Source organism: Arachis ipaensis, chromosome B1, assembly GCF_059453495.1.
Source record: "Arachis ipaensis isolate K30076 ecotype BB chromosome B1, ASM5945349v1, whole genome shotgun sequence".
Lineage (NCBI taxonomy): Eukaryota > Viridiplantae > Streptophyta > Magnoliopsida > Fabales > Fabaceae > Arachis > Arachis ipaensis.
Genome location: NC_142436.1, coordinates 140880433 through 140904786, shown reverse-complemented (window position 1 = coordinate 140904786; position 24354 = coordinate 140880433). Strand labels below are relative to the sequence as shown.

General features: G+C 35.4%; 1 protein-coding gene and 2 pseudogenes across 4 annotated transcripts; 2 read left to right on the top strand and 1 right to left on the bottom strand.

Moving 5' to 3' along the window:
- Window positions 1–391: 391 nt before the first annotated feature.
- On the top strand, window positions 392–6157 carry LOC148578634 (uncharacterized). Of its 2 annotated transcripts, none has more exons than XM_088501951.1 (2): window positions 392–4764; window positions 5150–6157. In XM_088501951.1, exon 1 carries the CDS (start codon window positions 2354–2356, stop codon window positions 3881–3883), a length of 1530 nt encoding a protein of 509 aa, XP_088358077.1. In that variant the 5' UTR covers window positions 392–2353; the 3' UTR covers window positions 3884–4764; window positions 5150–6157. The 2 variants fall into 2 exon arrangements, with proteins under 2 accessions (XP_088358077.1, XP_088358076.1); XM_088501950.1 differs by having other exon boundaries at window positions 392–4998.
- A 1980-nt stretch (window positions 6158–8137) lies between these two features.
- LOC107612853 (uncharacterized) lies at window positions 8138–11501 on the top strand (annotated as a pseudogene). Its single transcript, XR_015899852.1, has 2 exons — window positions 8138–10189; window positions 11240–11501. The product of XR_015899852.1 is annotated as an uncharacterized LOC107612853 (transcript).
- Window positions 11502–14492: 2991 nt separating this feature from the next.
- On the bottom strand, window positions 14493–15923 carry LOC107612861 (putative F-box protein At4g22030 pseudogene; annotated as a pseudogene). Its single transcript, XR_015899850.1, has one exon. The product of XR_015899850.1 is annotated as a putative F-box protein At4g22030 pseudogene (transcript).
- Window positions 15924–24354: the final 8431 nt, after the last annotated feature.

Below are 24354 nucleotides of genomic sequence, written 5' to 3'. Positions count from 1 at the left end.
TTGTTGAACCTCTGGGGATAAGGCAGTAGAGGTGTGATGCTCTTTCCTATTTGCAGCAAATAGGAAAGAGCATCACACCTCTACTGCCTTATCCCCAGAGGTTCAACAAAGAGGTTAAAGACCAGCATTTTCACAAGTTCCTTGAAACCTTCAAGAAGCTGGAAATTAATATTCCCTTGGCTGAAGCACTGGAGCAAATGCCTCTGTATGCCAAGTTTTTGAAGGAGCTTATCAACAAGAAAAGAAGTTGGCATGAAAAAGAAACCATGGTGATTACTGAGGAATGCAGGGCATTGATTCAAAAGGGGATTCCTCCCAAGCTTGAGGACCCAGGGAGCTTCCTGTTGCCTTGCACCATTGGGGAATTGACCATCACTAAAGCAATGTGCGATCTCGGAGCAAGTATTAACTTAATACCATCCTCCCTGGTGAAAAAGCTGCATATAGAGGAGGTCAAAGCAGTACAAATGTCTCTGGAGCTGGTAGATAAGTCAATGGTATACCCCAGGGGCGTAATTGAAAATCTTTTGGTCAAGGTGGACAGTTTTATATACCCTGCTGATTTTGTGGTTCTAGAATCAAACGATGATGATGGTGACTCTGTTATACTGGGAAGGTCATTCTTGGCCACTGCTAGAGCTATCATAGACGTAGAGGAAGGGGAATTAACTCTCAGGATGCATGACCAGAGTGTCACTCTGAAGGTATTACCAGAGGCACAATTTAGCAAGGAGAAGAAAGACTATATGAAAAATGACCAGGAAGGTCACAGCAACATCCCAATGCTAAGGATTGTGCAGACTGATGAAAAAGCCCAAGAGGATATTAGAGTATTAGCCACTGAAAAGAGAGGTCCCCGAAGAAAGCCTACAGCCAGAAAAGAAAGATCAACAAAAGGAAAGATGAAACGCAGAAACAAAGCAAAAAGGGGTTGGAAGAACAGAAAGATTCCAACAGAGGGGCTTTCCAAAGGTGACAAAGTGCAACTGATATATCAACAGCTGGGGGCAAATCAACAAACCGAGGACTACTACACTGTCAGCAACATACTCTCATTAGAGCATGCTGCAATTGAACACCAGAAAACAAAGAAGAGGATCACAGTCAGGGGAGACAAATTGAGGCTCTACAAGCACCAACCACCATAAAAGAAAGCCTCAATGTCAAGCTAATGACAATAAAAGAGCGCTCCATGGGAGGCAACCCATGATTTAAGATTCATGTCATTTTAAATTCAATAAGTTATGATCATTTGAGCATGAATTCTTTTCTCTTTTCGTGAACATGTCCATTGCCTGCATGCACTGTTTTGAAACATATGCTGAGAATTCTAAGTTTGGTGTGCCTTCAAGCACACTAAACCAACGTTACAAATAATTCCGTTTTGCAAGCTTAAAAGCATATGGCCAAACACTAAAGTTTGGTGTCCACATAGCTTCATGAAAATTTGAAATTCATGCATCAATAATCATACAATTGTTGTTTTCCAAAATCTTATAAATGAAAAAATTCTTATTCGGTAATGAAGGCAGCAATTGTGATGTACCCTTTGACAAGAAACAAGTTTGGTGTTCATCAAAACTTGATGAACCGATTTAGGGACATAATTGACCCTTCATGAAAAAAAAAGAGAGAAAAAGAAAATTAGGATGAAAGCAATTCTTATAAACATTTAACTAAGAGTGACATTGGGGTTTCACTAATTGAAGGAAGAGACACAATTTCTTTATACATGACCAACCATCAAGTTTGGTGTCCTCCAAGGAGAGTCACGGTTCAAATGGATATGAGAATTGATGATTCATATTATATTAATAAAAGGGACATTCTTGCCACGGTTGGACAAAACTAATATTTGTTGTCTTGTGGTGATGACTAGGTGGTCAAAGAATCTTCAATGAAAGAGACAAGACAAAGAAAAGCATAGCATGAGGACAAAATCTCATCACATGCTTCAAAAAGGAAATCTGCCACTCCTTGAGAATGATCACGGCAAAAGCAAGTGAAGAAGCAAGTTTTGTCTTCATTTATCCTTACATGCACACCTTTGATTCCTATAAGTCTAATTGCATCCTAGCCTTTCATTGTTCATTTAAAAACATACCACCTTCAAGCCATGCACATGACCGAATCACTCTAACCCTTGGAACTTCATTCTCTTCATCACTCCTCAACATAACAAGCTCGGTTCAACATTTCTCTTACTTTAAACTCCAACCATTTAAACTTGTCTTCATCATTTCCTGTCATAGCAAATTCGGCCTAAATTTCTTCTTGCTCCAACCACACATCAAACTCTCCAACATTCTTCACACTCCTGCTAACCTCACAAGACTCAACCAACCAAGTTATCATGGCCTCCTCCTCTAGAACCAAACGAAGAAAAGGGAAAGATCCCATGGTGGAGGAAGACACACATGAATATGACCAACGGAGATTCAAGTCTTGGTTCCATCAAATGCAAATTGCATGGATGAACGAGAAAAGAATCTATCCTGAAATTTCACTCTTGTTGCCGGATGATGGATGTCAAGATATGAAGGACAAAATTCGAAAGAGGAGGTGGGAGGAACTTGCATCACCAGCCACCCGAATTAATGCCAATATCATAAGAGAGTTCTATGCAAATGTCTCAAGGCTTGACATGCGTGAGCCCCCAACGTACAAGAGCTATGTGCGGGGGGTGGAAGTAGACTTTAGCCCGGATGCAATCAAGAAAGTCTTGAGACTAAAGTCAGTTCGCTTTAGTGAACCGGGATACCAACAAAGATTGAATGAGGATCAGGATTATGATGAGATTGCGAGAGACATTTGTATGGAGAACTCAGAGTGGGAAGGAGATGAAAAGAACAAATATAAGTATCTGAAGAGATGTAACCTCACCCCGGAAGCAAAAGGATGGTATGAGTTGATGAAAAGATCAATTCTGGGCACAGTGAACACCTCAGAAGTTAACAGGGAGAGAGCCGTGATGTTGCATTGCATCATTGTGGGAGGAGAGATAAGAGTTCATGAAATCCTTGCAAAAGACATTCAAAAGCTGGCTGAGAAGAATTCGGCCGGATCTTGGTTGTACTATCCAAGTACCATTTGGAGGTTGTGTGCAAAGGCTAAAGTTCCAATGGAAGAGGAGAATCCAATGTGGTTAAGCCAAGGCATGCCCATAACCATTGAACGAATGATGATGCCCCTTGAAGCACATCAAGGCCGAAGACCACATGGAAGAAGGGAAAGAGAAGAACCAATGGAAGAAGATGAGCCACACATAGAAGAAGAGCCACAAGAGGAGGAAGAACAGCCACACTTTTTCCCACATGGCAATATGGATATGACTCAAATGCAAGAAGCAATAGGAAGATTGTCACAACAGTACATGAGAATTCAAGAAAGGCAAGAGGAATACCATTCACTGTACATGAAAAACCAACAAGCACAAGAAGAAAGGGAGCTAAGAATAATGAACAAACAAAGTGAATTCGAGTCAAGATTCCTTGTGATGGAAGAAGAACATGCTTTTCAATCTCATGAATCTTTTGGGAAGTTGGAACAAATGCAAGCTGAAAATTTGAGGGCTCTCAAAGAGTTCACAACACTCCAAGATGCAAGGTATGAAGTACAAGCCGATTACAACATCAATAGCCAAATCAAACTAAACTATATTGGAGAACATTTGCACAACATGGATCCGGCTTTCCCAACTTTTGATGAATTCTTCAAAAAGAGAAGTGAGGTAGAAGTAAGCAATGCCATGAGGCTTGAAGATAGAGTGGAGGAGGCTATGAATAAGGCTGGCTTTTGGCGAGGTCAACAGGCAACAAACATGGATGGTGGGAACACTAGCAGCCAAGTGTATGAAAGGAGAAAGAAAAAGCATGACAAATGAAAGGTGGACTTGCTCCTTGTTCATCACTACAAAGAAAAAAGCATGCATTCTATCTGTTCTAAGTTGTCTTTGCATCTTTAAGTAGTTCTTTTTAATTAAAAGTCTTTGCATTATGTTTGTTTCTTTTAGAATAAGTAAACTAGTCTATATGTGTACTTGTGTGTTTACTTTCACTTAACAAAAAGCATGCCTTATCCCCTGCATTTTCAATTCAATAAAAGAAATATTTGAATGTGAAGTAAGATGGTCTCTGTTAGATAGAAGTAGAATAAAAGTAAGTGGTGGTATGTGTGTGATTGTATAATAGCTCACTTTTAGTGAATAAAGAGCACTAGGATGCCTCCTCTTAAGTAGAAAGTAGCTACTGTCTATGAATCTCAATTGAATAAAAAAAAATCCTTGGTTAGAAAGAAAAACAAAAAGAAAGAAAAAAAAAAGGAAGTGATAGAACAAAAGAAAAACAAAAAGGAAACAAAGCTGGACACCAATAGCTTGAACCTTAGAATATATGCCTGTGGTGTCTTTGTATTAGGATCTGCTTGGATTATTAAGCTCTTTGGAGTGCATCAACACTTGGTGACTTGGGTTAACTAACCCGGGATCATCAGCTGAAAGTCCACTATCAAGAGCAACCTAACTACAAGGCATTTAGTATCCCAAAGAGGTGCTGGGCATCAATGTTCTAAGAAGGAATGTGAGCCAAGTGTCTATAGTGAATAATGTGTCAAGTATAAAGAAAAGGAAATGAACTTGCTACACATGACACTCAAATAAAGCTTATGAATAAAGTAATAGCCAAGGATAAAAGAATAATGAGAGATCATAGCAGTATGTTACTTGAAGTTTGAAGGAGACTTTCTAGGCCTAGGAGTCAATAAGAAGTGAGTATTTGCATATCCACACAAAACCCCATGAACTATCAATAATACTCTGCTAGCATGAACATCCTCTTCCATTTCATCTTTTCTTCTCAATAAATCATTTCTTGCTTGGGGACAAGCAAGTTTTAAGTTTGGTGTTGTGATGACAAGTCATCTTAGGCTAGTTTCACTAGCCTTTTTCTTTTGTTTTCACTTGAATTATGCACTTTCTTGAGCTACAAGCAAGCCAATTAGGTAGAATTTCATGCTTCATTTGATTTAATCAACCATGTATGAATTCATGCTATTTCATGAGGTTTTATGCTATAATTGTTGCATATTATGATAAGATGAATATTTCATGATTATAAGCATAGCTTTGATGTGTTTGGTTGATTAATGATAGGTGAAGAAAGCTTGGAGAAAGGTTGAAGCAAGAAGGAATAGCTAGGAGTAAAGAGGGGACAATGGAATAAGTGAAATTGAACCAGGAAGCAAAAAGCTGGACCTAAAGTTAGCCTCAAACTTTTGCACAAATTTTTGGGTGAAAAGTTAGCCCCAACGTTAGCCCCTAACTTTTGGGCTAACGTTGGAACTTGAAAATCACTCCTTGGGTACCAAAAGTTTGCGCCAACGTTAGCCCCTAACTTTGAGGCTAACGTTGGCACATGAAAATCACCCCTGGGCACCAAAAGTTTGCGCCAACGTTAGCCCCTAACTTTGAGGCTAACGTTGGCATGAGAAAAACACTCCCTGGGCACCAAAAGTTTGCGCCAACGTTAGCCCCTAACTTTGAGGCTAACGTTGGCACATGAAAACTACAAGGGGAGGAGCAAAAGTTTGCGCCAACGTTAGCCCCTAACTTTTGGGCTAACGTTGGCGCCACAAGTGCACCAAGGAAGGCCAACGTTGGTGCAAAAGTTAGACCCCTAACTTTTGCACCAACGTGAGTATCAGCAAGTTATGTTGGCTGATATGAAAAGTTGGACCAAAAGTTAGACCCTAACTTTTGCTCCAACTTTTGCTCCAACTTTTGCAAAACTCCAACCCGGTTCAATTGGTTCGTTTTGGTTCCCCTTCAAACTCCAAGAGCAATCAACCAAGGCCTCTTTCAACCCAATTTCACCAAGAGCAAAGGCCCAACTCAAGGCTTGAAGATCATTTGAAGAAAGTGTATAAATAGAATAGAATTCAAGTTCTTCGGGGAGCTTCCCTTTTAGTTTTTTTAGAATAGCTTTTCTTTTCTGTTTTGCTTGGGGAAGGAGAATTCACTTCTCTTCCTCTTAGTTTTATTGATTTCAATTTCAATTACAATTGTCTTGGATCTTGGGTTGGAGAATTGAAGAAATTCTGTTTCAATCTCATCCTTGGATCTCTCTGCTTTATTTACTGTTTGAGTGAATTTAATTTCTGTTAATTGCTCTTCATCTACTTTCCTTGCAATTTACAATTCCCTTGCAATTGTTCTTGTTGGATCTAGGAAGGCATTGAGATCTAGACTTGGTTTTCTAGTCTCTGGATCCTGAGATCTGATTTCCCAATTTTACATTCTCTGTTTACTGTTTTCATGTTCATTTACTTGCTTTGCTTCAGATCCGATTTGATCCCAATCATCTTCTTCTTCTCTGTTTGATGCAAATTTACTTTTCCTTGTTTAATTTCTGCAAATCCAAGTCCCAATCCCCTTTACAATTCAAGTCATTTACATTTCTTGCACTTTAAGATTTTGCAATTTACATTTCTTGCGTTCTAAGTTTCTGCCATTTAATTTCTTGCTCTTTAAGATTCAGCACTTTAACTTCCAGTTCTCTTTAATTTCATGTCAATTACCCATTCCCTTTACTTTCAATGCAATTTAAATTCTGCAAATCACAAATCACTCAACCAAATCTTGATTCGCTTGACTAAATTAACCACTAAGCTAAAATTGCTCAATCCTTCAATCCCTGTGGGATCGACTTCACTCCCGTGAGTTATTATTACTTGATGCGACCCGGTGCACTTGCCGGTTAGATTTGTGTTGTTTTGGGAGAGATTTGTTTCTCCAACAAAATAACTCATCAAGTTTTTTGGCGCCGTTGCCGGGGAGCATATTCAGAGGCCAGAGAGCGAAAGGACAGACCTAGGAGCCCAGGACCGAGACCAGTAGCGACGACGGCTAGACGGAGCAGCAGCGGTGGTTCTAACCCAGGAGGACCGAAGAGCGATGGTGACTGCGAGCGTGAGGGGTGAGGTCGACGGAAGTGCGATCTTGAAGGGTGTGAGCGAGACTGACTATTGTCTATCGTCTATGGGTGGAGACTGGAAGAAGCTGAAGCTCTACCGAGTGAGAGACTGAGAGTGACGGTGTGAGGATTGAGGAAGCTCAAAGCTGCAAGTGCAACTAGGGATTTAGGAATTAGGCGGGTAGGGTTTCATTGGGGAGCCGGGTCGGGGTTGTGGGTTAGTTGGGTTCTGGGTCTGGGCTAAAACATGTTCAGCCTTTTAACCAAAAAAAAAAAAACCTCCTTAGCCCACCCCGCCAAAGCCCACGGTTTAAGCGGTGTGGGTTAGGCGGGATTGTCTTTCGGCGGTCTCAAATTTCCAGCCCGGCCCGTCTTTTTGGCGGGTTACGCGGGCCGGTCCGGCGGGTTTAGGCCCGTTTGCCACCCCTAGGTAGTGAGTATTTGGTAGCAGTTTGGTGATAGATTCAAGATTTGATGTATAGATATTGTAGGATGTGTAAGGAAGGGGGTTAATGTGCACTTTATACTCTTGATTTTTCTAAATAGGGCCCTAAATTGGAAATGTTATATCTAAATACATAAAAGCTTTATGTGTGGTTTGTAAATTATTGCTACAATGTTGTGACTTGCATAGATATCTGCATCTGCATTAGCCTCTCACTGCTTTCTTGCTTCATAAGAGTCTGGGACCATTTTACAAATTTATCTATACCTATTATTATTTATTAATAATTATAATGAGTATTGAATTTTCAATTTTTTAACCACTTGCTGATTCCTCTAAACCAAATGGAAGAAAAGTTTGAGTTTTACAAATATAAAATACCCGTCAACCTTGGGTGTCTAACCATGCATGTATGAAATATTTCCATAACGAACCGCGTGTGGTGGACCAAATATAGAAATAATGGCGATTATTGTATTATGTAAGGGAGCAAAGCTAACCACTAACCAGCATTACAAGTAACAACCCATATTAACTCTAATATTATGATATGATCCCATATTTCCATAACAAACTGCGTATGGTGGTGGACTTAAATGGTCTATAACCATATAGTAAGCTTACGAAGACTAGTCTTAATCTTAGTAGAAATAATAATGGCAATTATTGTATTATATAAGGGAGCAAAGCTAACATACTAGCATTACAAGTGCTTCGGAGAGACATGGCAACTATCGAAAGAGATCACTGTGTTCTCAATCACGTTCTCTCTCATATAATAATAGCAGTGATATTCTTGCTTTCTTTGAAAATCACAGCTTCGCCAACAACAGAAGCTCAAGTCCTTGTGAAATGGAAAAACAGCCTACTATACACTCCTTTACTCAATTCATGGTCCCCCTCCAACATTCACAACCTTTGTAGCAGTTGGGATGCCATTGTTTGTGACAAAACAACAAACACAACTGTCTCACGGATATACCTCTCTGGTCTCAATCTCAGTGGCACCCTTCATGGCTTGGATTTTGCTTCCCTACCAAACGTCACTCACCTTGACCTCAATGATAACAACTTTATTGGGTCAATACCACCTCAAATTGGCAGCCTCTCCAAACTCACTTTCTTGGACTTTGGAAGCAACAACTTTTCAGGGACAGTGCCATATGAGATAGGACATTTAAGGGAACTCGAATATCTCAGCTTCTACGACAACAGTTTCAATGGTGCTATTCCCTATCAGGTCATAAGTCTCCCAAAGGTATGGTACCTTGACTTTGGAGGAAACTACTTTGCATCTCCTCCTCACTGGTCTGACTATTCATGCATGCCTTCCTTAACATACCTTGACTTGTCTTACAATTCATTCACTCCCGAATTCCCAACTTTCACAATGAAGTGCCACAACTTGTCGTTCCTAGACCTCTCTCTGAACTATTTTAATGGCACAATACCAGAATCATTGTATACCAATTTGGCCGAGCTTCAATACCTGAACCTCTCACGTTGTGGGATGGAAGGACCATTGTCGTCCAATTTATCCAAGCTCTCAAACCTCAAAGAGCTTCGTATGGGTGACAACAACTTCACTGGTCCTATTCCCATGGAAATAGGATTCATAGCTGGGCTTCAAATTCTTGATTTGCATAACATTTCAGCCCGCGGGAAAATTCCATCATCCCTAGGCCAACTCATGCAGTTAAGATATCTTGATCTGAGATGGAATTTTTAAACTCTTCAATCCCTTTGGAACTTGGTTCATGCAATCATCTAACCTTCCTTGATTTATCAGGCAATAATCTAGCAGGTCCCTTGCCTTTTTCATTATCGAATTTGACCAAGCTCTCTGAATTGGGATTATCATATAATCCCATTTCTGGTCAACTCTCTGCCTCACTAATTTCTAATTGGACTGAGTTGACAAGTCTGCAACTCCAACAAAACTGGTTGACAGGAAAGGTCCCTCCAGAAATTGGTCTGTTAAAGAAAATTGAGTACCTCTGTTCGTCCGGCAATGAATTTTCTGGTCCCATTCCTAAAGAGATTGGAAGCATGAGGGAAATGATAAATTTAGACTTTTCTGGAAACCACTTTTCTGGTCCCATTTCCAGAGAAATAGGAAACCTCAAGTCACAGCAGTACTTTGATGTCAGCAGTAATAATTTGGAGGGAGAGTTGCCAAACAGCATAGCTCAACTAACTGCTTTAGAATACTTTTTTATGTTCTCCAACAACTTGTCAGGCAGCATCACCAGAGATTTTTGGAAGTACAATCCTAATTTAAGTACTGTTTATCTTTCTAACAACTTCTCAGGACTACTGCCACCTGACTTGTGCAGTGGCATGATGCTATCTATTTTGGCAGTCAATAACAACAGCTTTTCGGGGATTTTTCCAATGTCCTTCAGAAATTGTTCAACACTAACTACAATAAGGCTTGATGGCAATCATTTCTCTGGAAACATCACAGAAACACTAGGGGTTTATCCAAGTCTTGGTTTTCTAGACCTGCGCTCTAATGAATTCACGGGAAATATACCCCATAGATTTTTCAGATTGGCTAATCTTACCTTCCTTGATTTATCTAATAACAACTTGAGTGGAAGCATTCCTAATGACTGTGAAACATTCAATGCAATCTCTCTTGAAATTCTCAACTTGTCTCACAACAACTTGGCAGGAATAATTCCACAATGTTTGGGAACCTTACCCTCTCTCACAGTTTTGGATTTGCAAATGAACAACCTTTATGGAACCTTACCAGGAAGCTTCTCTAAAGGTAATGTCTTATATACTATAAAATTGAATGGCAACTTCTTGGAGGGAACATACCCATGTCCCTGGCCCACTGCACAAAACTACAAGTTCTGGACGTTGGAGAAAATAGCATAGAGGACACAGAAATTATTTTAAAAAATGAATAAATGGTTAAAATTAATAACACAAGTTTAAAATCTAACTTTTTTATAAGTATTTTTTATAGTATTTTTATTCTTTTAAATTTTAATTTATTGGTAATTTATTATTTACTTAATAATTAAATAAATTATTTTCATGAAAAATTATTTTTTGGATTATTTTAAAGAAGAGATCAATATAACAGTTTAAAAAATAGCGTAAAAATAATATTTTAAATAAAAAATAGTTAATATTAAAATTTTTAAATATAAAAATAAATTGTATAGATATTTAAGAGATAAATATGAAATACATGCCTAAAATAAATAAAACAGACAAAAATAATTCTCTATTTCTCAAGAGTACTTTTATTTATATGTTTTATTTATTTTAGGAATGTATTTTATATTTATCTGTTAAATATTTATACAATTTATTTTTGTATTTAAAAATTTTAATATTAAATATTTTTTTATTTAAAATATTATTTTTATGTTATTTTTTAAACTGTTATATTGGTCTCTTTTTTAAAATAATACAAAAAATTATTTTTCAGAAAAATAATTTATTTAATCATTAATTAAATAATAAAATACTAATAAATTAAAAATTAAAAAAACAAAATATTATAAAAAAATATGGTAAGAAAGTTGGATTTTATCATTTTAAATTTTTGTTATTAATTTTAATAATTTATTCAATTTTTTAAATTAATTATGTATGATAAAGCATATGTTTACTTGTTTAGAGTACAAATTTTATTATTATATTTATATGTTCATGATTTTAATTATATTTTCAGTATTCTAAATAGATTTACTTTATTATATTATATTTTATATATGAATATATGTTCTATTATGTAATTAAATAAAGATATATTTTTTTAATAAAAAAATTTAATAACCAAATTAATCATTAATTATGTTAGTAAGGAGTGATCGACGGAATCGAGTGAAAAGACAGGAGATAACAATCATATCGGTGCTGACTATACTAGGAAGGACGAAAATTTAACAATGCTGAAAGAGAGATTGTGTGAGAGTGCAGTAGATGACGACGACGTCATCGATGTCAGTGCTTTTTGTCATGATGGCGACGGCGATGCTTGGATGGACCAAAGCTACACGATGAAGAAAGAATTGAAGAGTAGAAAAGTGCTTCAATTAACGAGAGTGAGATTTTGATATATAAGTGGCTCCCATTATATATATGTATTCTAACATGTATAATTTCTTTTGTTACGTCAAAATTGTATTTAGTATTAATAAATAGGATGTGCATTTTAGCGAACAAGTGTAAATGTAGACACATTTCATATAGTACTCACTATTGGAACCTCATAAGAAAGCATATCTACTCATCCTGCGATGCACATCTTTCTTCTTGGTCAGATGACTATATATTATATTATATTATAAATATAAATGAAAGAATTGAATAATAGGAAATAGTCAACCATAGAATGAAAGGCACATGCTATGTTGCAATGTATTTGAACCCGGGGTTTTCGATAAGATATGGTGGCTAATGCAGTCATGCTTAAGCATTTCTTGTTATATTATTCGTTATGGAGATCAGTTTAGGATCACCTATGTGATAATGTGAACATAAATTTACAGGATCAGAATACTGAGTTGAAGATTTTCTCACTCCAGATTAGCGTATTTCTTCTTTGCAATATAAAGATTATATATAGATAACATACTTTAAAATATATTAAACTCTTTATTTATACTATTTGTAAAAAAAAAAAATCGAGTTAATATTTAAAATAGTCTTTAAAATTTGTCTTCTAATTAAATTTGGTTCTTTAATATTTAATTGACCCAATTTATACATTAAAATTTTAAGATGTGACTCAAGTTAGTTTTTTTATCCATTTTTGTTATTGAAAAATGACATGCACGCTTCAAACCTCTTTTTTCAAAGCGTCGTCTTCAATTAGGTTACTCTCTTCTCTTATCTTCTCCTTCAATTAATTTATTACTTTTTCAATTTGTGAATTCAATTTATATGTAGTTATGATGGCACTCTTTACGACATTGAAACCCGCCCGTAATAATGCTGGATTACGGAATCATGCCTCAACTTTAGCACCATCTCTCTCACCTCTTCCAACTCATTTACAAAATATCTCTAATTTTCGAGTATATTAGACTAATGATTATACAAAATATGATTTATTTGATTCATCTACTTAAACTTGTTGAATATGTTAAATCAAGCTTCGACAATAAAATTTCATTGCTCTTTGTTGATCTTTAGTATGAACCTCCAAAGATCTTCACTTGAATACTCTTTTTTTTTGTTATATTCTAATCAAATTCATAAATCAGTCAACAATAAAATTAATAGAAATAACATCCATAAATCAATTATTAAAAATTAATATAGAATATTAAAATAACTGAAAAGAACTTACCTATTGATTGTTGTTGCAGCGGCATAATCGAACAGTGCAACTAGCAACACCCGCGGACGACGAGCAACAACAACCACACACAGCTCGAGCACTCATCACTGGTAGAGGGAGGCGCTGCGATAGCCCGAGCAGCTGAGATGAGTAGAGATGAAGGATGACAGAGGCAATTTTCGTGAGCAAACGAGGCCTTAGGTTGGGTGCAGTGATGACAGATGACGACGACACATTGTAAAAACTAGGTAGCACAGCTCGAAGCCTCGAGCACTCTCCGACGGAGGCACAACGAGACGCAAGCAGTCGAACACAGACGAAGGAGAGTGGCGACATGAGAGCTCATGATACGGAGGATCCGACGAGAGGCGTACAGCGGTGAGTGTGAGTTGACAGTGAACGGAGGTGGACTGAACTGCTAAGGTGAGCTCTGATGGTGTGGTTGGTGTTTCGGGGTGAGTAGTGAGCTTTTAGCTATTTGTGAGAGACTAAAAGTAAGAGAGATTAAAATGTAGAGGTGTGCTTCAGAACTAGTGAGAGATTGAGTCAGATGTCAACTAAATGTGCCATATCATTTTTTTGGTGACGGAAATGGATGGAGACCAACTTAAGTCGTCGTACCTTAAAGTTTTAGGGTACAAATTAAGTTGATTGAAAATTAAGAGATCAAATTGAATTGAATGTCAAATTTCAGGGATTATTTTTAATATTAACTCAAAAATTCTAAAATAAATTTAATAGATTTGTGTAAAATGTAAGTAAAAATTTATTTGAATATGATTTAAAATATATTTTTATGAGCTAGTTTAGGATAGATACGTTGGGACTAACTAGATCTTATAAATATATCAAATTAATAATAGAAAAATTTTATAGTGTCTAAAAAATTTGTGTTTAACTTATCTTTAAGGTGAAAGGTGAAAGAGTGGATTCCATAATTTATATGTGTCAAGCAATTGTAAAATTAAACATGTAAAACGACATCTTAATAATATATTAAATGATGATATCCTACCCGCAAAAGAAATAATAATATCCAGAGCTAGACTACAAAAACCGTTGGCAAGTGAATGAAGGCTTTGGATGTGTTCGTTTGAACGGTTAAACATGCAGAGCATGCGTTTAATTATATAAATTAAAGTACTGATATACTTATTTATATCAGTTATACATTAAATTTATTAGTATCAGTTTTTAATTTTTTATTTGTTTCAAAATAAATGCGTTAGCAAGATGGTGAATAAATATCTGGTAGACATGAAGTCCTGATGTAAAACTCTTCCTACTTTCTAATGAATTCCAACTGTTTAAAGATGAAAAGTATGCCAGGTATTCTTTTTCGTTAATATCATTCATCTGAATGGATTCTCCTCAATAGTTCTCTACTACTCCAAAGTAAAATATGTTGACGGCAAATGAATTCATAGAGCTTAACATATCTATATATATATACATATAAGTCGGCTTTAATTTATGATAATAACTGCTTGTCAAGTCAAATGTATAATATTATATCATAAAACAAATTAAAATAAAAGATGTCAGAGACAGAAATTCTTAAATTACAAAAGAAAAAATATAAATAAATAATTTTTAATTAATTAATTTTAAATAATTATAATTAATAATTAATAATTTTATATTTTTGCGGACAAGTGAGCTAACCACTTGACCAACCAAGTTAATTGATTTATTGTTGGTTAGATTTTTGTTAACTACCTATCGTAATTGACTATGAAATCAAATAGCCTAGGGGACCAAATGCAAGTTGCGAAAAAGAATACGTATTATTGATCTAAGACTGCTAAGTTTACAAAAATTAAAGCAAAAATCTAAAATGGACACACAGAATGAATGAAAGAACATATATGTACATTTATAATTCTAATTAAGAAATATAGTTAATAAATGATTAGAACATCTTGCTTGCAAATTCATCAATAGAAATCCCTTCGGCTCGACAAGAAACTGATTTAGAAGCGAGTTCTCTGAGCTGAGACACACTTCTTCCCAATTGCAAAGCCACCTTCAATTCAAACACTTGCCCATTCTCTCTCTTGTCAAAATCATTCTCTTCAAGCGTGGCTTCAACTGTTTCTTCTAATTGTTTGAAAAACCCACCGCAGTTTCTGTACATCTCAAACACCATCCCTACTTGCCCACCATGCTCAAAAGCGTTGACTACAGCTGCCATTGACCCAGCCATGGCAGAAACCACACCTGCACCGTTATTCCCCGCCACAAACACAGATCCCAAAGCTGCAATGGCAGTGAGCAAGGGGCCTGCAATGGCCAGAGTCTTGTTTGCTTTCAGTGCCTTGTTTCCAAGCCTCTCATAATCTTCAACATCTTTTCTCTTCACAACTTCAATAACCTCCCTCAGCTCCATTTCTAGTTCTTCACTCCACCCGTTCATATTCATCAGAGCCTTTCCTTCTTGATGATCACTTTTGGTCTTGTTGTTCCTTCTTGGCCACCAAACAGCAGGTTCGAATTTCGCAGGAAACTTTTCAAGCATAGCCCCGCCCAACAATGGAAGCGGATAAGCTTTCTCAATGGCCAAAACCTTTGCTATTGAGGACTTGACATCTTCTTCGGTTGGAACTCCAAGAGCGAGTGTGGTTTCGATTTGAGTCTGAAGCTGCTTAAAGGACCTAGTTGCTTTGCGTTGTTCCTCAGCGAGTTGCGAGGGCTGGATCTTGTTCATCACAAGAAGCATTCCAGTTGCTGCAGAAAACAATAGGGTGGAAGATAGGTTAAGTGCTGAAATGGATGATGCCCCGCCGCCGTGACTGTCAGCAACCGCAACCATTGTTGCTGCAGCAAGTGTAATCATGTTGATGCTGTTGAGAAGGAGCTTGTTCCAATTATCACGTTGTTCCGCAACGTTTTTGTGAATCTCAGCTCTCTCAGCTACGGCCTCCAAGATTGATAAGAGCTCAAGGGTCTTAATGTTATGATTGTGGTGTAACATTTTTGAGTGTGTGGTGCTCATCACATAATCTTGAACGAGATCTCTTGAAGAAGAAGGTATCTTTGGCACCGAGAGATTGTTATTATTGAAAGGTCTGCTATTTAGCTTTGGAATACGGATTGCTGCATTTATTAGTCTCTTTGAGGAGATGGAACGAGAAGAAAGCAGAGTTGAGGGGTGTATGGAAATGGTGGAAATGAAAGCCATCATTGAAGGAGAGGTTATTAGACCAAAGAAGCTAATACTATTAATCTATTTATATTGAAGGGAAATGACACAAGGACGACCATCGGAAGAGGTCAAATCAATTAATCAAAGAATATAATCTAAGCTAAGGAAATTGAATAAATTAAATTAAACTAAGTCTTGTTGACTGAACAAATAAATTAGATAGGTCTTGATGAATTGGTCGCTTCAAAATTTCCAGCCATTGGCTCAATTGCGGTCTATATGTCTCACTCATCAGCTTGCCATCCAAGAAATAATAAAAATTTATCGATAATGTTAGAAAAATATAAAAAAAAATAGTTAAAATTTATCTTATTTAATATTTATTAATTACTTTTAAATTTATTAATTACTAAATAATTAATAAATATTAAATAAAATAAATTTTTGCTGATTTTAGCTAAATTTTTTGTTATCAAACATTTTCAAAAGCTTATATATGCAGTATGCTCTGTCGTAATGTTTCACTTACGTGGGTAACTTTTACTTCTTCAATCCAGTGGCTAATTGACTATATATATACCTTCATTATTCGTTTTATTGTGTTGAATACTTGAATTCCAAGCTAAGTAACTATCTTTGCCCAAACTAATGTTGTGCACTCAGATAGATAATTTTGAGAATTAAGATTTCGTTAGACTAAATCTCTTGCAGACTTAATCAGCATATATATCAATATTCAAGAACTAGTCTATTGAGGGTATGTATGTGTGTTTGGTGTTTTCATAATACGATTTATTTATTTATTTATGACATTGATTCTTGATTTTGATTTTACTAGAAGAACTGCCATTAAATAAAGAATTTAACTAAAAATTCAAATTTTTCAGTTAATTTTTTTTAAATTCTAAAAATTAAACCCTAATTCTTAATCATAAATCCTACCTATTAAGAAAGAAACTCTCAAAAATACCCTCAAAACATTTTTAGATACCCACAAAAATATTCCTGAAAGATTAAAATAATAAAAATATCCTAAAAAAAAACAACTAAGAAGAATATTAAGTGATCAACATTTCTTTTCTTGCATTATCATATATTTGTCACTAGCTAACTTTTTTTTTTTTCACTAAAAATGTTGATCATTATTTGTTTGCTATTTATGTAAATTTTTTTTTTTATTATTTTTGTTATATGTTTAAATTTTTAAAAATGTTTTTATTATGTTGATCTCTAAAATAAGAAGTATTTTTTTAATATTTAAATCTTTTTTTTGGTAATTAGTATTTAAATCTTTTGAATACATTTCAGTAGTTTGCTCACTAATTTTTTTTTGGTTAATTAGAAAAAAGAAACAAAAAAGACAACAAGAAAGAAAGACTAAGTAGTATTGCTTATTAGTCTAAAATTCTACTAATTATGGCCTTTTTGTTTATGCTGTTTATTATTTTTTTTTTTTGTATATGTCAATATGTTTATGCTTTTAGGATGAAAGAAATAATATTTATTTAAATAAATACTTAATTTATTTTTGAAATAATTAATCAGGCTTTTAATTCATTCTTCTTATGATTACTTAGTTATCAAATTATGAAATTTTTTTAATTTAATTAGCTTAATAACAATAATTTTTAAGAAAATTTAAAATAAATAAATATATAAAAAATATGTTATCATGACCAACCCATTAATCCATAAAAAACCATAAAATTTTTATATTATGATTGGAACAATTTATTTTATTTATTGATAAATTTTTATTAGACAAGAGAAAATCAAAATAGACATACCTATTTTTCATGTAAATTATTATTACTATTGTTATTATTATTTCAACCAACAGCACACAGTCAAACAGTGTTATCTATATCGAGTATGAAAAGTGTTTTTCTAACACAAAGTTAAAAAAAAAAATTAAATGTGATGTGTGTGTGACCTGGGAGAAATTTATGGCCTCAAATAAGAAAGCTTTTATTTATTTAAAAATGTGAATGTTAATTATAATGCAGAAGAGTACACGTGGTGAAAAATTTGGTCAAAATAAAAGAAGAAATGATTTTGGAATGTTATATTTGACCGCTCTTCCTAACCGCGGCCATTGGTCTCAATAACATAAAACATCACGTGAGCAAGTGAACACAATGAATAGTAAACCTCCTTGTTTAAGTGACTAGTAGCTACCAAATGTGTGTTTTAGTTAATTATATGGTTAAGTGTGATTTCGGTTTTAACGTAGATGTCGAAAATTTATTTTGTTTTTGTTTTTTTTTACTATAAAATAATTTCAAAGGTTTAACTTAATTTTAAAATTATCATTTTTATTAAATTTTTTATTTTTATTACCAAATTATCTCTAACTAAAAAATATAAAATAAAATAAAGAAAATGGGGAAAAGGAGAAGGGAAGGTGGAGAATCTCTACAGGACGCTGCCGCTGCTCCTCGCCGCCACAGCTGCTTTCTCGCCGCTGCTCTTTTTTTCTTGAGCACACACTCACACTAACGACAAGAAAGGAGAGAGCAAAGAGAGAGAGAAAGAGAGGAAGGAAGCTGTTCTTGTCGCCACACCTCTACCCTCGTTGCAATTCGCAGCGCCGCCGACCACCACAGCTCCCTCCTCGTCGTGATTTGCATCTTGCCACCACCGCATCGCCGTTCTCGTCGCAATTCGCGGCGTCGCCACCATTGCCGTAGCCCTTTCCACGTGATCCGCCACCACCACCGCAGCTCTCCTCCCCTCGCGATTTGCAGTTAACCGCCACAGCCTCTCCTCCCTCACCACTGCCTCGAGGTCCCTACAGTGCTGTTTCAATTTTTTTATTATTTTCTTTTTTAATTTTTCAAATTTAAAGGAAGGTGTTTTGCTTTTGTTTATTTCATTGTTGTTTTTGTTGTTGATGCTTCTGGTTGCTTCTGCTTCTATTTTTGCTTCTGGTTCTATTTTTGTTGTTGTTCTGATTCTATTATCCATTGTTATTATTGTTGTTGTTTCTCTAGTTGTTGTTGTTTGATTGTTGTTATTCTGCTTCTACTTTTTGCTTCTGCCTACTTCTGTTTCTGTGTTTGCTTGTGCCTTTGCGCTTCTGCTTCTGGTTGATTTTGAAAAAGAATAGGGGAGGGATATTTTTGTCCAAAGGATGATTTTAAAACTAAATTAAACTTTCGGGACCATTTTATAGCGAAAAAAGGCCGAGGACGAAATAAATTTTCGACCTCTACGTTAAGGACCAAAATCGTACTTAACCCTTAATTATATCATCTCTTCTGTAGTAGATAGGTTGTCATTAGAAAATTAAAAGCTACTTATTAAATATGTTTAATACTAATTAATTACTATATATACTGAGCATAGTTAGTAACTCTTTTTTAATTTGGACAAAGCGAAGACATAGATTCATTTAACGTTTTAAAGAAGAATAAATCCAACTTCAATTTGGGCAATGTACTCCATTCCTATTATACCAGACGGTTCAGGTCAGGATCAGGGGTGAAGGAAGGGGCTCGTCTGATCACGGTCTTCCAGTTCGAGGGCGCGAGGTCCCGAGCACTTCGCGTGAGGGGGGTGCCACTTGCAAAGACACTCCGACGCTCTAGTCAGAATACGTGCAGGCGGAGTGAAGGTGGTGTAGGGATGTTACGTACCTTGGGGGAAGAGCCAGTCTTCCCCTTATATACATGTCAGTGTTGGGCCCCTCTGGAGGGCAGGCCCATATTCCCAAAGACGCTGTCCCATAGCTGCGAGAGAGCCGTACGGGACGCGTGTCCGAGTCGGTTGAGAGGCGTGTAGTCGGACCGGGTGAAGCTCGGATCGGGTTGACCCGCGGGAATCCAGGGCCGTAACAACTACCTTATTATATACACAAAATTTATATATCTCAATTTTAAATTGGTCAATACATTATTAATAAAGATACAAACAAATATAGATGGGTACATAGAACATGGCAAACCTTTTAGTTTCAAACAAAATCTGTCGTTTTTTTTATATTGGTAAGACAAGAACAACTATCTTAGCTCCTTGGGAGTGGTACATAAGTCCAAATAATATTTGTAAGTGAAACATCCCACTAGAGCTTGACATAAGTCAGTTGTGTGCCTCTGAATTGCATAATATTTTTCTAAAGAGAGTACTCCATGAAAAAACTGTAAAGGAACGTACTATTTTCTAGCGTGATATCATAGTTTTATAGGTGACGATTTGAGGACATATGAGAGTGAAGAGAATCTAATGACGATTTGGGTTCGCACGTATGCAACTGTGGTCTGTGTACACGACATTGCCAAAAATTGGACTTATGCGTACACGGAAGGCATGCATACGCATGACCACCCAATTTTGTAAAAAATATATTTTTGTATTTTAACCATTTTTCGAGCTTTCTAAACCTCTATGAATCCTCTTATAAGTCTAGAGTTGGTGTAATAGAAGGTAGAGGAGTTAGGAACGAAACCAAGTGAGTTGAGAGAGTGAATTGAGGGAAGATGGGTTAAATGTAATGAGAGTTATGATGGGGATGAGTATGATAATGAGAAATGAGAATGGTTGATGATGACTAAGTATGGTGAGGATGATTACGATAGTGAGAGATGATGAATGATTGATTATGATATGATGAGGATGGTTATGATATTGAGAGAGTATGATGAATGAATGGTGCAGTATTTTACAACCCACAAACTAACCGGCAAGTGCACCGGGTCGTACCAAGTAATACCTTATGTGAGTAAGGGTCGATCCCACGAGGATTGATGGATTAAGCAACAATAGCGTTTGATAGGATTAGTTAGACAAACAGAAAATACTGTTTGAATGTTCAAAAGCATAAAAAATTAAAGAAGAGTTTGAAGACAGGCAGGTGAATAGGTGAGGAATAAAATATGAAGAAACAGTTAAGGTTTTAGAGTTATCTATTTTTCGGATTGACTTTTCTTATTATTTTATTTTAATCATGTAAGATCTAATTTATGGCAACTATATGTGACTAGACCCTAATTTCTTATACCTTTCTAGTCTCCTCTAAAATGCATTAACAGCCAATTCCTTGGTCAATTAATTCTAATTAGGGGGTGAAGTTCAATTCTAGTTATATGCCACAGAAATCCTAATTACCCAAACATAAAATGATTATATGTCATGTATCCTATTAAATCCAGATAAATTAGAAATTTAGGAGAATATGTTTTCAAGCTGTTGTTCAAGTAAAGAGCTTTTCCAAGTTTTACAAGAACTCAAATAGAAAGAGGGTCATACTTCCGTTCCACCCAAATTCATAAGATAAAGAACGAAAACAATTCTTAAATATAAATCAAGACATGAATTAAAATAGAAAAATAATAAAATCAATCCATACAATAGATAGAGCTCCTAACCTTAACAGTGGAGGTTTTAGTTGCTCATGGTTCAGAGAAAATACGGATTGTAAATTGGGATGGAATGGGATCCTCCCCAGGACCTCCCCAAAGGAATGAAAGTTTCTCCCTTTTATAACTAATCCTAGTAAATTTAAAATCTAATTTTTAAAATTAAAATAATATCTTTTCTTAGAATTCAAATTTGAATTTAAATTCGAATTAATTTAAATAATCAAGTCTTCAATGGATGGATGGGGACCACTTGTTTCGTCTATTCTGCAGCTTCTAATCTGTGTTTTCTGGGCTGAAAACTGGGTCAAAACAGCCCAGAAATTGCTCCCAGTATTTTTCTGCGTTTTCTGCATGTGGCGCAAGTCACGCGTACGCGTCGATGGTCCTTTTCGCGAGTCATGTGGACGCGTTGGTCACGCGCTCGCGTCGCTGAGCAAATCTTCAATTCACGCGTACGCGTCAGTCACGCGCACGCGTCGCCATGGAAAGCTCCAAATTCACGCGTACGCGTCAGTCACGCGTACGCGTCGCTCCTCGCTGCCATCTCCTTTGATTCTTGTGCTGCATAAACTCCATCAAATTCCGCCGAATGCTACCTAAAATAAATAGTATTGCACAAAACTCAAAATAGCATCCATAGTGGCTAAAACATAATTAATTTTTAATTAAACTCAACAAATTAGATGCAAATTCACTAGGAAAAGATAGGAAAGATGCTCACGCATCAATGAATTTGATTAAGATATGATGAGAATGATTATGATATTAAGAGGTGATGAATGATTGATTATAATTGAGATATGAAGAGAATGACTATGAAAATAAAAGTGAGTTTGATTAAAATGTACCTGCTTGGGAAATGCAGTGGAGTGATTTTACTTGCCGTAAAAGAGTGATTCTACTTGCTCCTAGATGTGATTGAAATGCAGTGGAGTGATTCCACTTGCCGTAGTAGAGTGATTCTACTTGCTTCCAGATGTGATTACACTTGCCAAATATACCTGTCTGGGTAGACGCAGTGGAGTGATTCCACTTGCTCCAGACATGTTGGGTTTGGCTGTATAACTGACAGATGAGACTCATCAGCCATAGGACAGGCATACATAATTTGTATTTGTTTGATTTGTTTGAGTTTGCTATTTGTCTTGACTTGCTTAACTGTACATATTAAATGATTATGTGCTAATTGCTTTACCTGAATTTACTTGTGTATTATTTGTTTGTCTTGCTTGTGTTTGCATAACTGAGAGGTCCCTCATGCTGGTGTCGGTTGATGCTGAGGGATGCCTTTAATGAGATGAAACGACGAAATAATTGAATAATAAATATGAATATTGAATGAGATTATTTGAGCTCCTTAGGTAGATGCAATGGTTCGTCCCACTTGCTCCGGGTGGAAGTATGATGAGTTGATTTAGAATCGTTGAATTTGAACTATCTAAGGGCTGTTCTGTTTGAAATTTGGAGAGTTATGGAGAAAATGATAAAAAATGAATTAGAGTAGAATTTTCTAGGACATTTTCCTAATCATGGATTAATGAGAACCTAGGATGGAAAGACCATTGTGTGGAAGCATAAGATTGCTTAGTGAGTTTCTTGTTACCTTATATTGTATTTATTTGATATTTTTACTGTTCTGAAAACCCATGGATTGGGAGTTCTCATTCCGTATATATTCTTTGTTTTTCAGATGCAAGTCCTAGTGCTCCACAGTGAGCTGGAGTTCGTCTGGAAGACGGCGAAGTCTACTTTGAGTTTTGTTCTGTATTTTATTTAGATTTCTCTTCCTTTTATTTTAGAAAACTTAATGATGTATACGTATATATAATTCTTTTGGAAACCTTGCCTATAGAGGCCTTGATGTATATTTGGGAGAGATAGAAATTATTATCAACTGTTTTTACTACTATAACCTTAGCCGACCTAAACTTCGCATGTCATGACTAGTAGCTATTATACATATGATTATATATATATATATATATATATATATATATATATATATATATATATATATATATATATATATATATTCCGTCTTTAATCTATTCTACCTTTAAGTTCTATTTTACCAAGTTCTTTCCAAATGCGATGCTTTTCGTTACGCATGTGTTTCCGATTGCGATTTTCTTTTACTCCTTTTTCAGGCTTCTCGTTTAATAATTTATTCCAACTATATATGTATTATAATTTGTCTCTGAGTCATACCACCTTATTATCATTGACTTATGACTCGAGTATAAGGATTTGAATACTAGGATGTTACATGTCTTATCTTAAATTGCTCGAAGTTACGTAGGTCCGCTGACTTGATGGCAAAAACCTAACTGGAGTTGAGAGTTATGGCTATGGAGACAGTGGTGGTGGAGGCCCAAGCTGTGGTATTTTTCCTTTTCCTTTTTGATTTGCATCAAATATACCCCTGACGGCTAATTTTTCAAAAAATTTAAGACCAATTTAACAACGATTTCATAAGAACAACCCTCAATACAAGCAAATCAAGCATAATTTTCATGTATTATTGTTAGATTGGTCTTAAATTTTTTTTAAAATTTAGCCGTCAAGGGTATATTTGATGCAAATCGAAAACTTTTGGGACAAAATTAAAACAAAATAAAACTTAGGGATATTTTTAAAACTTTTGTAAAACTTCAGGGACAAAAAATATATTTTACCCAATTTTTTAAAGATAAATTAAAAAAAATCTTTATTTTATGTGACTAAATTAACTATTAACCCAAATATATATTTATTGACAAATTTTTATTAGATAAGAGCAAAACAAGAATAACATACTTATTTTTACGTTAAATTAGTATATGTTACTCAATTTTATGAATCTTTTTCTTTCACCTTCTCTTAGCTTTTAGTTTTTAAGGTTAGTGCTATTAAGTATTAATGGATAACAAATTTATTTTTATGAGTACCAGTGAGTATTAGTAAGTATGAGTATCAGTGAGGGAGCATAGGTAAAAACAGAAAACAAAACAAACTAAAATTTGTTTTTAGAGAATCAATTTCTATGGTGTATAATAGTAATTCTTTATTGCAGTAATTATTATTTTTCGCAGTGATCCATCATCATCGCATTTCTAAGCATCAAACATCTTTCTATCTACTCCACA

Excerpts from the sequence above, each read along its gene's own strand:
- LOC148578634 (XM_088501951.1), top strand. The coding sequence starts at position 2,354 with ATGGCCTCCTCCTCTAGAACCAAACGAAGAAAAGGGAAAGATCCCATG.